At 38.6% G+C, this 12,148-nt stretch overlaps 2 protein-coding genes across 13 annotated transcripts in view; one reads left to right on the top strand and one right to left on the bottom strand.

Moving 5' to 3' along the window:
- ralgapa1 (Ral GTPase activating protein catalytic subunit alpha 1) overlaps positions 1–8,873 on the bottom strand; it is a 42,258-nt gene extending 33,385 nt beyond the window's left edge. For 4 of the 9 annotated variants that reach the window (XM_077731812.1, XM_077731815.1, XM_077731817.1 and 1 more), the window contains exons 1-17: positions 8,216–8,870; positions 6,650–6,760; positions 6,490–6,539; positions 5,927–5,984; positions 5,771–5,814; positions 5,488–5,665; positions 5,123–5,238; positions 4,472–4,610; positions 3,943–4,151; positions 3,004–3,327; positions 2,708–2,878; positions 2,363–2,434; positions 2,113–2,261; positions 1,770–1,893; positions 1,420–1,566; positions 1,078–1,168; positions 529–693 (exon numbers count right to left, since the gene is read on the bottom strand). In XM_077731812.1, the coding sequence (XP_077587938.1) occupies positions 529–693; positions 1,078–1,168; positions 1,420–1,566; positions 1,770–1,893; positions 2,113–2,261; positions 2,363–2,434; positions 2,708–2,878; positions 3,004–3,327; positions 3,943–4,151; positions 4,472–4,610; positions 5,123–5,238; positions 5,488–5,665; positions 5,771–5,814; positions 5,927–5,984; positions 6,490–6,539; positions 6,650–6,760; positions 8,216–8,321 (2,254 nt within the window). In that variant the 5' untranslated portion in view covers positions 8,322–8,870. Of the gene's footprint in view, positions 1–528; positions 694–1,077; positions 1,169–1,419; positions 1,567–1,769; positions 1,894–2,112; positions 2,262–2,362; positions 2,435–2,707; positions 2,879–3,003; positions 3,328–3,942; positions 4,152–4,471; positions 4,611–5,122; positions 5,239–5,487; positions 5,666–5,770; positions 5,815–5,926; positions 5,985–6,489; positions 6,540–6,649; positions 6,761–8,215 lie in introns of all 9 variants that reach the window. The other 5 variants (XM_077731820.1, XM_077731819.1, XM_077731814.1 and 2 more) reach the window with 3 other exon arrangements.
- On the top strand, positions 7,674–11,668 carry brms1la (BRMS1 like transcriptional repressor a). 4 transcript variants are annotated; one of them, XM_077731833.1, is made up of 9 exons: positions 7,674–7,810; positions 9,379–9,535; positions 9,817–9,907; positions 9,988–10,115; positions 10,190–10,269; positions 10,359–10,455; positions 10,525–10,614; positions 10,722–10,786; positions 10,868–11,668. In XM_077731833.1, the coding sequence occupies exons 2-9, from the start codon at positions 9,397–9,399 to the stop codon at positions 10,964–10,966; spliced, it is 789 nt and encodes a 262-aa protein (XP_077587959.1). In that variant the 5' UTR covers positions 7,674–7,810; positions 9,379–9,396; the 3' UTR covers positions 10,967–11,668. The 4 variants fall into 4 exon arrangements, with proteins under 4 accessions (XP_077587959.1, XP_077587958.1, XP_077587956.1 ...); XM_077731832.1 differs by lacking the exon at positions 7,674–7,810 and adding an exon at positions 8,662–8,863; XM_077731830.1 differs by lacking the exon at positions 7,674–7,810 and adding an exon at positions 8,887–9,004.
- Positions 11,669–12,148: the final 480 nt, after the last annotated feature.

Raw genomic sequence — 12,148 nt, forward strand, 5'->3', positions numbered from 1 at the left:
TCTCAACTAAATCCGACAAGAGCTGTTGGCAGGCCAGATGCTAGTGAGTCATTTCCCAAAAATAATGTTGGAATTGAATTTGGCAGATTTCTGCAGCTGTGGGGCCCGCTGGACTCACCTTTTAGGCACAGAACAAGACCACCAGAAAGTACTCAGGAAACCTACAATGAGGGTCCAGTGCACTCACCTGCACCATTGTACTTACCAAACTTCCATAACCAAATACAAATTTGCTTAGTTAGACTCAGGGCTTACACTAAATCCCAAATTTTGGGGATGGAAATAGAAATCACGCTATTTAAACACCTGTACATTGTGAGATGTGAATTATTCATTAGCAAGATGAATCTGAAGTGTTTAATGAACAAAATATTTGTCATTGTTTCATCGACATGTGTATCTCAGCTCTCCTTTTCTGAACCGCTTTATCCTCACTAACTTTTGCAAATCAAAGGCCTGGAAATCTCTGCAATGACTCTAAACACAGCCAAAGTTTAGAACGAGGGTGACCTTAGACAAGGTACTCACCAACTGTCTTTTGGCGGACAATGCTTCGGGCCTTCTCAATACCTGGCGAACCAGCCGTAGTGGCACTGCGTTGTCTCATGGCAGCTGCCTGACCTGGTTGGTCTCTACTCCAACCTTTAGAGAAAGAACGATCCACTATGTGGCGTTGGCCTTCTGAGCCTATACCTGAAATATTGAGAGAGTATCATAAGTACATAATAGTACATGCTTAACACTAGGTCAGGAAAATGCAGTTTACACTACCTAGTAGTAATAAGGTCAATTGAAGCAATGAGAAATGAGACTAGGCTAATAAGAAAAGAAAATCATTGAAATAATTTTAAAAAAAGGCCCTAACCCGTAAAATGGCACAAAATTATATTAAAAGGGGTTTGGCGCCATCTTGATACAAATAAAAGTACATTCAAGTAAACGGTGGCTTTTATTTGACGAAAGGCGACATTGAAAGTAGTGTTTTAGGGACATCTTGTGGCATCCATTTGTTATTAAAAAAATTAGGGCAGGTGTCGAGGCACACATTTTTGTTAATTCTTCCTTTGATAAACTAACCTTTTCCTTTATGTTTCTTCTGTTTTTGTTCACTGAGCTTGTCGAGGGGTAGTTCGTTCAAATCAACGGTGTACAGGTTCCTGGCCAACACCTAGACCACAGGAAAACAAGCTTGAAAGGTAGCACCAGTGTGAAAATGATGATACAACATAATAGTTTGTGTTCAATAATTAGTCATTCATGGATTGATTTTCCATTGCACGGGGGGGTGCTGAAGCCTACCCCAGCCAACTATAGGCACCAGGATCAGTATTCAGAAATGTGATGCTGATGCGCTAACTGAGCACTCCCCACCAGACCACTTGTTCAATGATTAATAGGTTGGATTTTTTTTTCTTTTACCTTTGTGAGAGTTTCCATTGTGAGAGACCATTCAGTTACCAATTCCTCCCAGGAGGTAAGAGAAGAAAGAACTGAGAGGAGATCATCCCATAGTTCCCTGCTTATGTAGACATTTAAATTTCCTTTAATCCAGGCTACAATCAATGTCTGTAAAAAGAGTGAAGTATTGTCAAGATCGTCTTACAAAAGAGGAATGTTGAATAAAAAAGATATAAATCGAATTTACCCTATGACAATAACATTTCTGGTGACGTGTGGCCAAGAAAAGTAGTATACTATTGTCACCCTAAATATATGCCAACTACGTATGGGCCCTCCCTTTGGTCTCCAGCAAGAATTGTATACAGTACCTGAAAGATTGGACCAGCCAGCCTTCCTGACAATGTGTTGTTCTTCTTTCCTTGAGGCATGATGGATGGAGGTCTCTTCATTACTGACTCTGTCACTCGTAATAAAACAAGTAAGATCTGCTCCCTACATCAAAGGGAGAATACATATGTTTACATGTATTTTTAAGCAGGGAAGCAAGTAGGTTTGATGGATGCACATTCTCCAGACATGTAATTTGACAAAATGAATCAAGGTTATGTATTTATTCATTGGTTTTGTTTCCAGGGAACTCCTATTTCATTTACTTATTGCACAAAAAAAAGCAAGTGAGGACAGTGTGTCCATCTTGTCTTGTGTCCTTACCATGTTTTCTGGTCCATCGTCTCATGCATGACAAGGCTGCGATAGATGTTTAATACTCGCTTGCACATGTCAACATGCTCCTCTAAAAGGAACTTGATATCGTTGGCTGGCTCCATTAAAAATACATTGGAGGAATGGGTAATAAATACCTATAAGGACAACATAAATGTAATAAGTGGATCCAGCAAGAACAATTCATCAAAGTACTTCAAGAAAATGTCATCAGTATAATGTTAATTGGATAAAATACCTGTAGTGTAGTCGGAACTCCGGCATGAACGCTATATTCCAATAATTCACTATCAATCATTTTATTTATTCCCTTAAGAGAAAAAGAGAAAATACATAAAGTCAGTTAAAAATACATGATCAAAGATAAAGAAACTAAACATATGGCTTTTACTCAATGATGGCCTTCTCCAATAAAAGTAAAGCATTACATTGTACAGTTAAAAGAATTTTCAGCCATTTTTTCATTTTTTTTTTTAAATGACCATCCGATGCAACACTTCAATTCAAAGAATTGGAATGAATAATTATCATATCGATGTATATCTCCCATTAAGACATTGAATTATTTTGTGGTAGCGGTCACCTCATCATCCTTATCCGAGCCAGTGTCCATACTACTGGCTGTTGCTTTTGGATAGAGGCCTTCCTCTGGCTCCTTCATAAATACAGGCTTGTCTTCCATAGAAATCCACTCTTGATAAACACGGACCACTTTCCGCATTGCTGCAGCTTCACACATTGGAAGGAGAAATGCCTGCAATGATAGATAGAGAAGTTCCAACCATCAATATGTCATAATGCATCTTTACTATATTCATGAATAAGCTCAGTAGTATTATCTAACATTCTCAACTGTTGATAACAATGCTCCTCCTTCACCTGTCTGAAGATCTCAGTGATGAAGTTGATGCTGGTTCTGGAGCTGGTCAAGACTCTTCTCACCACCTCCATGTCTGTCAGCTGTTCTTCATCCATAGAGCAGAGTGAAGAGGAGCTGGGCTCCCGCTCTGTTAAAGTAGATGTGTTGGAGTGGCATTGCTCCGATTCCCCCATTGGGCCGCTACTGCCAACTAGACCAATGCTTCCGCCCCCTGGACCAGAAAAATTCCCGCTCCCTTCAAGATGGTTGTCTGACCGTATACCAGAGACAGAGCCTTCATCTGAGCTGCCAGCTGAACGAGCAGCAAGCCCAGCGGCAGCTCGCTGGAGAAAAAAAAAAGATATTGTGTAAAGGCATTATTATATTTTTGATATCTTGATATATGTTTGTTTCACGTCATAAATCGGAAGTCGGAATGTATCTAGAGTCATCTGGATTTACACTGCATGGGTTCAACTTAATTTATAAACAGTAACTTACAAAACTATTGCTGACCTAGACATTTAGGGTTTTTCTATTGAATTGCCTTCTTCAAGGTTTTGTAGACAGTAATACCTTAACATGCAAGTGCCCTGACGTACAAAGAATTTGAGATACGAGTAAAATTTCGGGCAAAAATGTACCTTGAGATACGAGACAAATTTTGAGATACGAGCATACGAGACACAAGAGGCTGCTTATGGTTTCTCGCCGCATTTCCCTCGTGTAAAAATCTCTACGAGCAGTGGGCAGAGCATTGCATTTTTTCCATGAGTGGTGTACGCGGTGACGGAGCTCGCTGGCCAATACGAGGAGTTTTATAACAATATCCAGCATCCTGAACCAGACGGACCCTATTAATTCAGGCCTTCCAAAGACTAACCATAATTACCAACATCCTTCGATGTTAAACCCAAAGAAAATGAATTTTCCATTTTAACTTTCAATTTGTTAATCACCTGTATGTTCTTTGGGATGTTTTCCCCTTCTGTCCCTGGAATCAGTGTTTGCGTGTTGGGCCGTGGCTCCAGCCAAAAGGAAACCAGCCAGCGGATGAAGATGACTCGGGCCTGAAGGAAACTTTCCTTAGTACAATAAATAACTTCGCCACCATCCTGCTCTCTGCGCACCACACTGTAATAGGGTTTGGGGCGCATTGGAGGGACATCTGTGAAGAAAAGTATGTGTTTAAGCTTTCTGCATTTTACTGAGCTGCCAATCTCAGTACTCTTGCCCCATTTCCGGAATGCGATTCACTTCAGAAAAACTCCGGAAATGAGGCAAGAGTACTCCTGAAATCGATATAATATTTAAAAAAAAAAGTAATCAAATAATGTCAGTTCATTGAAATCAAACTGTTACTATCATGTTTTTACATCAATTGAAATATGGTGTTTTTGTAAACTATTGAAAAAGTACAGCATAATGAAATTAGATAAGTTAGCAGCTCTGATGTTAGTTCATACCAAAAGCGTTACATTGACCCACCTAGTATAGGGTTGTAGAGGCTGGTTTCAAAAGCAAAGTTGGGAAAGATGTGGTGAAGGTAAAACTTCTTAAAGTGATCAAAAAGAAAGCTGAAGCCACGTTCATGGTTCTCTTTACAACGCCACTCCAGAGACTTCGCCTGGTTGGAAAACAAAAATTAGGATTATTTTGAATAACAAAAATAAATCTATGGTCAATTGAAGCTTGAGTGAGAATGAGATCAAGATAGAAAACGCAAAATAAAAAGACCATTGAAGATTGCAACAGTAAAGGTGAAATTTGAAAAAGCTGAGAAGGTAGTGAATGCTCGTTAATTTGCTGCTACCATGGATTGGAGGTCTATCACTATCAAAAGTGGGCAATGAATTAAAAAGATAACACCTGAAAAAAGACAACATAGGCCACTGTGGCTCAAGCAATGGGACAGGTTGGCAAACTGATGAATTTCATTGTTCATAAATAAATTCAATAAATTGTAATCCGCAAACGTAACATTAGCTTTCATTGTCATGCCGATGATTTCAGACTATCGTCGTCCTCAAAAGTGACTATTATGACTAACATTTTCATAAAGTAGAATTTAGTAAATAAAGAAATGTCATGGGTTGTGATTATGTTGTTAGTTGTGTTAGTTAGAAATACTGATAATACCTGGTTTACCATGTATTTCAATAGTGCTTCCAAGAAGTAAGCAGTAAGGTCCTCCTGGTTCTTGTCACCAGACTGGGGATGTACCAGTGGGGTAATCTCTTCAGGGGTTACTTGAGCTGAAAAAAAAAGAATTTAGAAATGATCTCACATAAAAAAACCTTCATTCAAATAAGAAAGGACAGTAAAAATAATTTTGGCAATTCAATGACGCATGTTAATGAACTAATAATAATGAAAATGGTTGTATTTATGTAGCACCAAGACAAAAACAGTTTACTTTGAATACAAAATTTAGACCACATTGTTAAATATCAAATGGCAAATCAACATGCGAGTATTCGCCACGACAACTCCCTTTGACTTACTCTCAGTTAAACTCAATGGTGGGTTAATTAGTGTGTCTAAAGTGCGTGGAGTCCCATGGCAGAGTGGAGCCGGAAAGCCAGGAATTAGACAGGCAAACATGCAGAGTTGCTCTCGTTGAGCATTACTCTGTAACGCCTGCATCCACAACAGGAACAAGCGCAAACCTTCCCGGCGGATCTGCATTGTAGAGAAGAAGCAAGTGTTATATGAGTGTCATTTGCTAACATTACCAAATGAAAGAACATCATCTTAGTAATTGGGAGTAATATGGAAATAAAGCACCTTCAAAGAGTTACCAGTGTGCAACAATTTCTTCAGGATCAGTCCTGAAAGTGAAAGATGTAACCAATAAATAATACTGGGTGATGATGTCACAGTTTAGATATAGGAACAGGTGTATTGCATTTTGTATAAGAGTTCAACAGATGGGTCTGTTACCGATGCTGTGGAACTGCCATCGACTCTGGATCCTCTCTGGCAGGAGCTGGAGAATTTTCTGAAGAAGAAATAAACAGGAAAAAAAAATTAGGGTAATACATTCGTTCAATTGTTTTGAATAGTCACCACTTTGACTATTCGTTCATTTTCTGAACCACTTTTCCTCACAAGGATCACAGGGGGTGCTTGAGGCTATCACAGTTCACCTCGGGTATCAGGCAGGGGTGGGGGGGGGGACCCTGAATTGCTGGCCAGCCAATCGCAGGGCACAAGGAGATGGACAACCACTCACGCTTACACTCATACTATATAGAGACAATTTAAGGTCTTCAACCAGTCTACCATGCATGTCTATGGAAAGTGGAGCACCCGGAGAAAACCCACACAAGCTCAGAGAGAACACGCAAACACCACACACTGAGGACCCACTTGGGATCGAACCCTCAACACCCAAATTTGTGAGGCTGACACGTTAACCACTTGGCCGCCGGGCCACCGCAACATTGGCCAATCATGAATAATTCATACAAGCTGCTAAATAATAGAACATATTAGTGATGTACCTCGAAAATGAAGAGAATTGAGTCCAGTTCCTCCCTCTGAGACTTGTGACCTAAAATAGGGACATGATTTTATGAATCTTCATATTCTATGATTGTGAATTACTGATTCAGTTATACATTGAAAATGGTAACAATACAATAGTAATGAATTCCAACTCACCTTTTTGCTTGAGGCTAAGCTCAATGGTGACAAAGTTCTCAAAGAAAACATAATATATATGGGAGTAATTGAGGTCAAAGAACTGTTTCAGCTCTGGTGGCTCTGCATTTTCTGGAAAATAAAATAACAAATTTTCATTTTCACAGAAACCAAGTCATAAGCACATTATTCTTAATAGAGTTGGCTAGATCATTTAGAATATATATTGGAATCTCTACTTAAAAAATAAATTCGTGACCTGGATTTGAACCGAGGACGCCTGAGCGTGGATTTTCAATTTTTTTGTGAACTTTAAAAAATGTCTTTTAATAATTAATAGCAGAAGAAAAATCATAAAGAAGTACATTGGCGATAATCGAGGGAAGACTGTAGTAGTTAAACTTCTTTATACAAAAACATCATTCTCCACCTATGACTTTAAATCAATGGCTCCACAAAATGCTTCATTAAAGCCCAAAGGTAAGCAAAGTGGCTATGAATTTTTGTGTGCCTACAATAACATGCATGGTTTGAGAAAGTACCATAACATATTATGCCAATGGCAATTTTGTCCCACACATGCGGTGGTAATGTAATTTATTGATAATATTGAACAGTTGTGGTTCTTCTGAAGCATTTGCAGTACAACCTTGTGTGCTTTATTTTAAGTAGTCTTGTGTTCCCTAAACAGTCAGGGCAGACACACCTCTCTGCCCAGTGAGAGCGTGAGCTTTAACAATGGAAACAGGAAATTGGGCTACTGTACAGGAAACCAAGAGAAATAACTAGAAGTTGTTTTCCTCTCCAGTCAGTAGGAATGGTGGGGGTATGCACTGTATTTTTTTAAAGATGGTGTTTAGATGTTTTTGTACTATTATAGCCTCACTCTAATGATACTTTTAAACATGATACGATAATCAAGCGTTATCACAATCCGTACATGATACAATACCCCGCCCCCTAAAAAACTGACAATAAGACACACCCCAAAAGAAAATACTTTGATTTGCATTGCATGACACTAGCCCCCAAAACATATTTATTTTTCTTGACTTCTATGTGGAAGCTTCTAAATTTTGTTAACTCTTTCAGTGCCATTGATGATGACAGACATCCAGCCATGCAAGTCCTCATCCTTCTACTGTGAATTTTAAAGAACTTGTCACTGTTCCAATTGAACTGGTAAGGATGACAGTGAATGAACATTTGTTCAAATGCTGCCAAAACTAAACAAGTGTCCCTAAACAAGTTTAAATGAATCGGACATTTGTTGTCATCAATGGCTGCCAATTGAATTTGAACATGATTGCTGCATGGTGAAAATAAAATATATTCATCCCTAAAATAATCGTAGTATACATATTTGAGTTAGAAATGTTCACATGGGGTGACAGACTTATACCATGTTTAAAAAATAATCAAAACAACCACTGTTTGAAATGGATCTTGTCAAAAATGTCATATTTGCTCAATATAAACTCTAACTATTCAAATGTTCTTAGCTGATTTAATTGATCTGATTTTTTTACTTGTGACATTCCAAAATAATCATGAACGTTAGCAGATCAACAAGGATATTGAACTCACCTATGACTATTCTGAGATGTTTGAGCCTCGTTAAGACATCCTTCTTTGGATCCAACACTTTCTGTGTGGATTTTCTCACGTCCCCATGAGGCTTTTTGGAAAACATTCCTGAGGCTGGAGACTCCAAAAGTCAATTACAGACAGCGAGGAAGTGTTAGCTCTTAAAGGTAGCAATTTAGACTGCTTCGGCTAGCGTTAATCTTCAAATCAAAACTAAAGATCTCTTCTTGCCTGAATCAATCACTCACAATACCCTCCGATGTGTTCACTGGTGCGAAATATTGACAAAACGTGTCCAGGGGGACACGATTTATTTACATAAAGCCTCATTGTAGTTGGACCATCCATCTCATCTCCTTTGCACAACAGTCTGCAGCCTCAAGGCTCGTCTAGCTACTGTGTAAAGCTAGCTACCTCCGAGCCTTACTCATAGCAAACATCATGGCGGAGAAGGGAGGGGAAACAAACTAATCAACTTCATAGATATTTAAAACAAATACAATAAGTGACATTTCTTGTTTTATTGTGAACGCGTTTGTGTATTGAGGGGGAATTGTGCTACAATTTATTTTTATGTGGGAGACAAAATAACGCTTTTCTCAGTGGCTCAACACCTTTCGACCGCCTCGAGGCACTGTGGAATTCTGGGTAACGTAGTGACGACAATGCTCGATTTTTAAAGCGGACGCGACGTCATTTTAGTTAGAAAACTACATTTCCCAATAGTTCTAACCTCACCCCAAAGAGGTTTGTTTTTAGCATGTCTTTTGCTCTGTGGTGGCGCTAAAGGTTAGAAGAAATAAGTTTATTAATTCCCAAAATATTGGATCTACTGTGTAGTAAATGTGTATGCATTTTATTTTGGTATCGAAATATGCGTCAGGCCAACTTGAGCTAAGAGCTGTATTTTTGATGGTGCTAAAAGGCTAATAAGTGTTACGCGTCTTTTTTTGCCTGCAACATATTGTGCGATTTTCAATACGTGCGTATGGATATTTGGAAATCAATATTTATTATATTTGTACTAAGTTTTGTGAGGGAAAAATCAACACAAGCAACCCTCTAAAACACGCAATCATGTGGCAATATTATTACAACTTTGAGATCTTGCCATGGGTCAACTGCTGCTTTTCTAATTAATTAATCGAATTCGTCCATTCTAGCAGAGGGAATTTGCTGCCATGCCAGTCCATCGTGATCGGGAGAAAAAAGAGAGCACAGCAGAAGAGATGGAGGTAGAAGATCAAGACCAAGATGGATCGACTTCAGAGGAAGAGGATTCTGAAACCTCCTCTGTTTCTGAAGATGGAGACAGCTCTGGTGAGACTTTCAAGAACAGTTATAAATGAATAGTTACAAAATACCACTTGATTTTTCAAACTCATTGCACAACCATTCACTCATACTCAAACCTAGGGGCAAATTTAGTGTTCAACCAACCTACAATACATGCTTTTGGGATGGGGGAGGAAATGAAGTACCCAGAGAAAACCCATGCATGTTCAGGGAGAACATGCAAACTCCCTACAGGAAGGTCACAGAACTGCGGGGCCGATGCACTACTAACCACTTATTCACCGAACTGCTGTTTTCCCCCTCAGAAATGGATGAGGAAGATTGCGAGCGAAGAAGAATGGAGTGTTTAGATGAAATGACAACTCTAGAAAAACAGTTCACAGATCTCAAAGACCAGTAAGAAACTTTTTTTGTTGTTGTCAAGAGGAACCATTTGGATTTTGTACATGTAAAAAAGAAATATTTGATGTGTGTAGGCTTTATCGGGAACGCTTAACTCAGGTCAATAGCAAGCTGACAGAGGTTGAAGCTGGTCGTGCGGCAGAATATTTGGATCCTCTGGCTGTGCTGCTGGAGAACATGCAGGTCCGCACCAAAGTAGCAGGTAATATCTCAATGTGTCACCAAGGCCTATTTTCCACAAGCCATTGTATTCATGTTCCAAATCCCTTCTGTCAGGCATCTACAAGGAATTGTGCCTGGAGTCTGTGAAGAATAAGTACAAGTGTGAGATGCAGGCAGCCTGCCAACACTGGGAGGTTTAAACATCTTACATATTCTTCATCATGAATGGAAAGTTTTCTTGCTTATTTGTCTGATTTTAGTGTGTCTGTTTATGTGTGGACAGAGTGAAAAGCTGCTGTTGTTTGACACAGTTCAAAGTGAATTAGAGGAGAAAATAAGAAGATTGGAGGAAGATAGGCACAGCATCGATATAACATCAGGTATCATGCAAACATGGAACACATAATCATCTACAGTACTTGCCAACATCAAACATTTGTGTTTCTCAGAGTTGTGGAATGATGAGCTATCAGGAAGGAAAAAGAGAAGAGATGCTTTAAGTCCAGATAAGAAGAGGAGACGACCTTCAGTTGTGTCTGATATCTTTTGGCGGTTTGTTGTTGTTGTTCCAAACGTTTCATCTTCAGCTTCTAGAAAGGATTGAAACTGCTTATTGAATCTTTGTACGATCCTCAACTCTTCACACGGCCTTATATTGTCTACATGCTTCCTGACTTGGACATCCTGGAGGACTGGACCGCTATCAGGAAGGTGGGTAGAAGAGTCAGTAGTATTTATGAATCCAATTGTTATTTTCAAGCTTTATCTTAACCACATTTTTTTGTCATCCAGGCTGTAGCCACCCTCGGTCCACACAGAGGGAAGGTGGAAGCTGACAGCTCTGCTTTCCCATTCAGACCGGACAGAAGCCGGCCAATTCTCAATTGCTGAGACTTAATAACTAACACACGTGTACATAGAAACAAAACATAACATGAAAAAGAATTTGGTCGACATTTTACAGGATGCTAGGTGTAGAGATTCCTCACACAGCTATAATAGTAACACTCTTTAAAAGACATAGATAGATTAAGTTCAAAATCATTCTGACCTGAATAATGGGTATTATCAAGCATTCTTCAGATTTTGAGGATCATCTTTGCTTTTTCGGATTGGCCAGATAGTAGCAAAAAATCCATGCAAATATTTTATAAGATTGAATGTTATGACTTTTCCTCTGAAACAGCCTCTTTGTAATGTTTTTTTTTTTTTATCATAAGGCTTATGATATTATTCAGGGAAATTAGTATTGTGATGCTTGTTTATTTTGGCATATCAATGTTTTTCATCACATTAATTTAATTGGACTCAAGATATATTTTTCATCTTTTGTACAGTTTGGCAGTCATTACAATTTGGAAATCTTGCCTGTTTTACAATGTCAAGTTCTTTAAAAAGGCATGTTTGTTGATGAGTTTTGTATCATTGTGATTTTTCATGAGGTTGTATTGAATGGCACTTCTTTGTATTAAGCTTTAAGGTAGTAACCAGAAATGTTTTAGGATACTACCAAACTGTCTTTTTACACCACTTCCAGGGGAAAATAATAATTACTTCTCTACCTCTCCTGTTTTCGGAATTAATGAGTACATACATAAAAGCCATTAGCTGTATCAGTTTCCAGTTAAGTATTCACTGATGGTTCTTCAAATCAATTTTAAGCATATGAACAAAACCTGATAGGTGGGGGTTACTGATTAATTTGTAATAGAAGACAAACAAACTGCCATGTAATTGTATTGATTTTATACATTGTTTTTATGCTCATGTTGGTGGCCTAAGAATTTTCTACACAGTCAAATTTTGTGTGATTAAATTATGGCTTTAGATAGAATGTTTTCCTAATAAAATTACATTTTAGAGTTCTACCTGGTGTCTGCTTATGATTAAATTAATGGGGAAGATGAAATAGGGGGACTCAGTTCTGTCATCAACGATTTCCATAGTTTATCTCACAGATGATCAGAGAGCCACATATGGCTCTCGAGCCATAGGTTCCCTCCCTTGGCTTTAAGTGTCCACTATTTATCCAATGAAAGTTAGGTACTTATAACTTTAGTGTACTAAAATCTG

Source organism: Stigmatopora nigra, chromosome 13 (genome assembly GCF_051989575.1).
Source record: "Stigmatopora nigra isolate UIUO_SnigA chromosome 13, RoL_Snig_1.1, whole genome shotgun sequence".
Lineage (NCBI taxonomy): Eukaryota > Metazoa > Chordata > Actinopteri > Syngnathiformes > Syngnathidae > Stigmatopora > Stigmatopora nigra.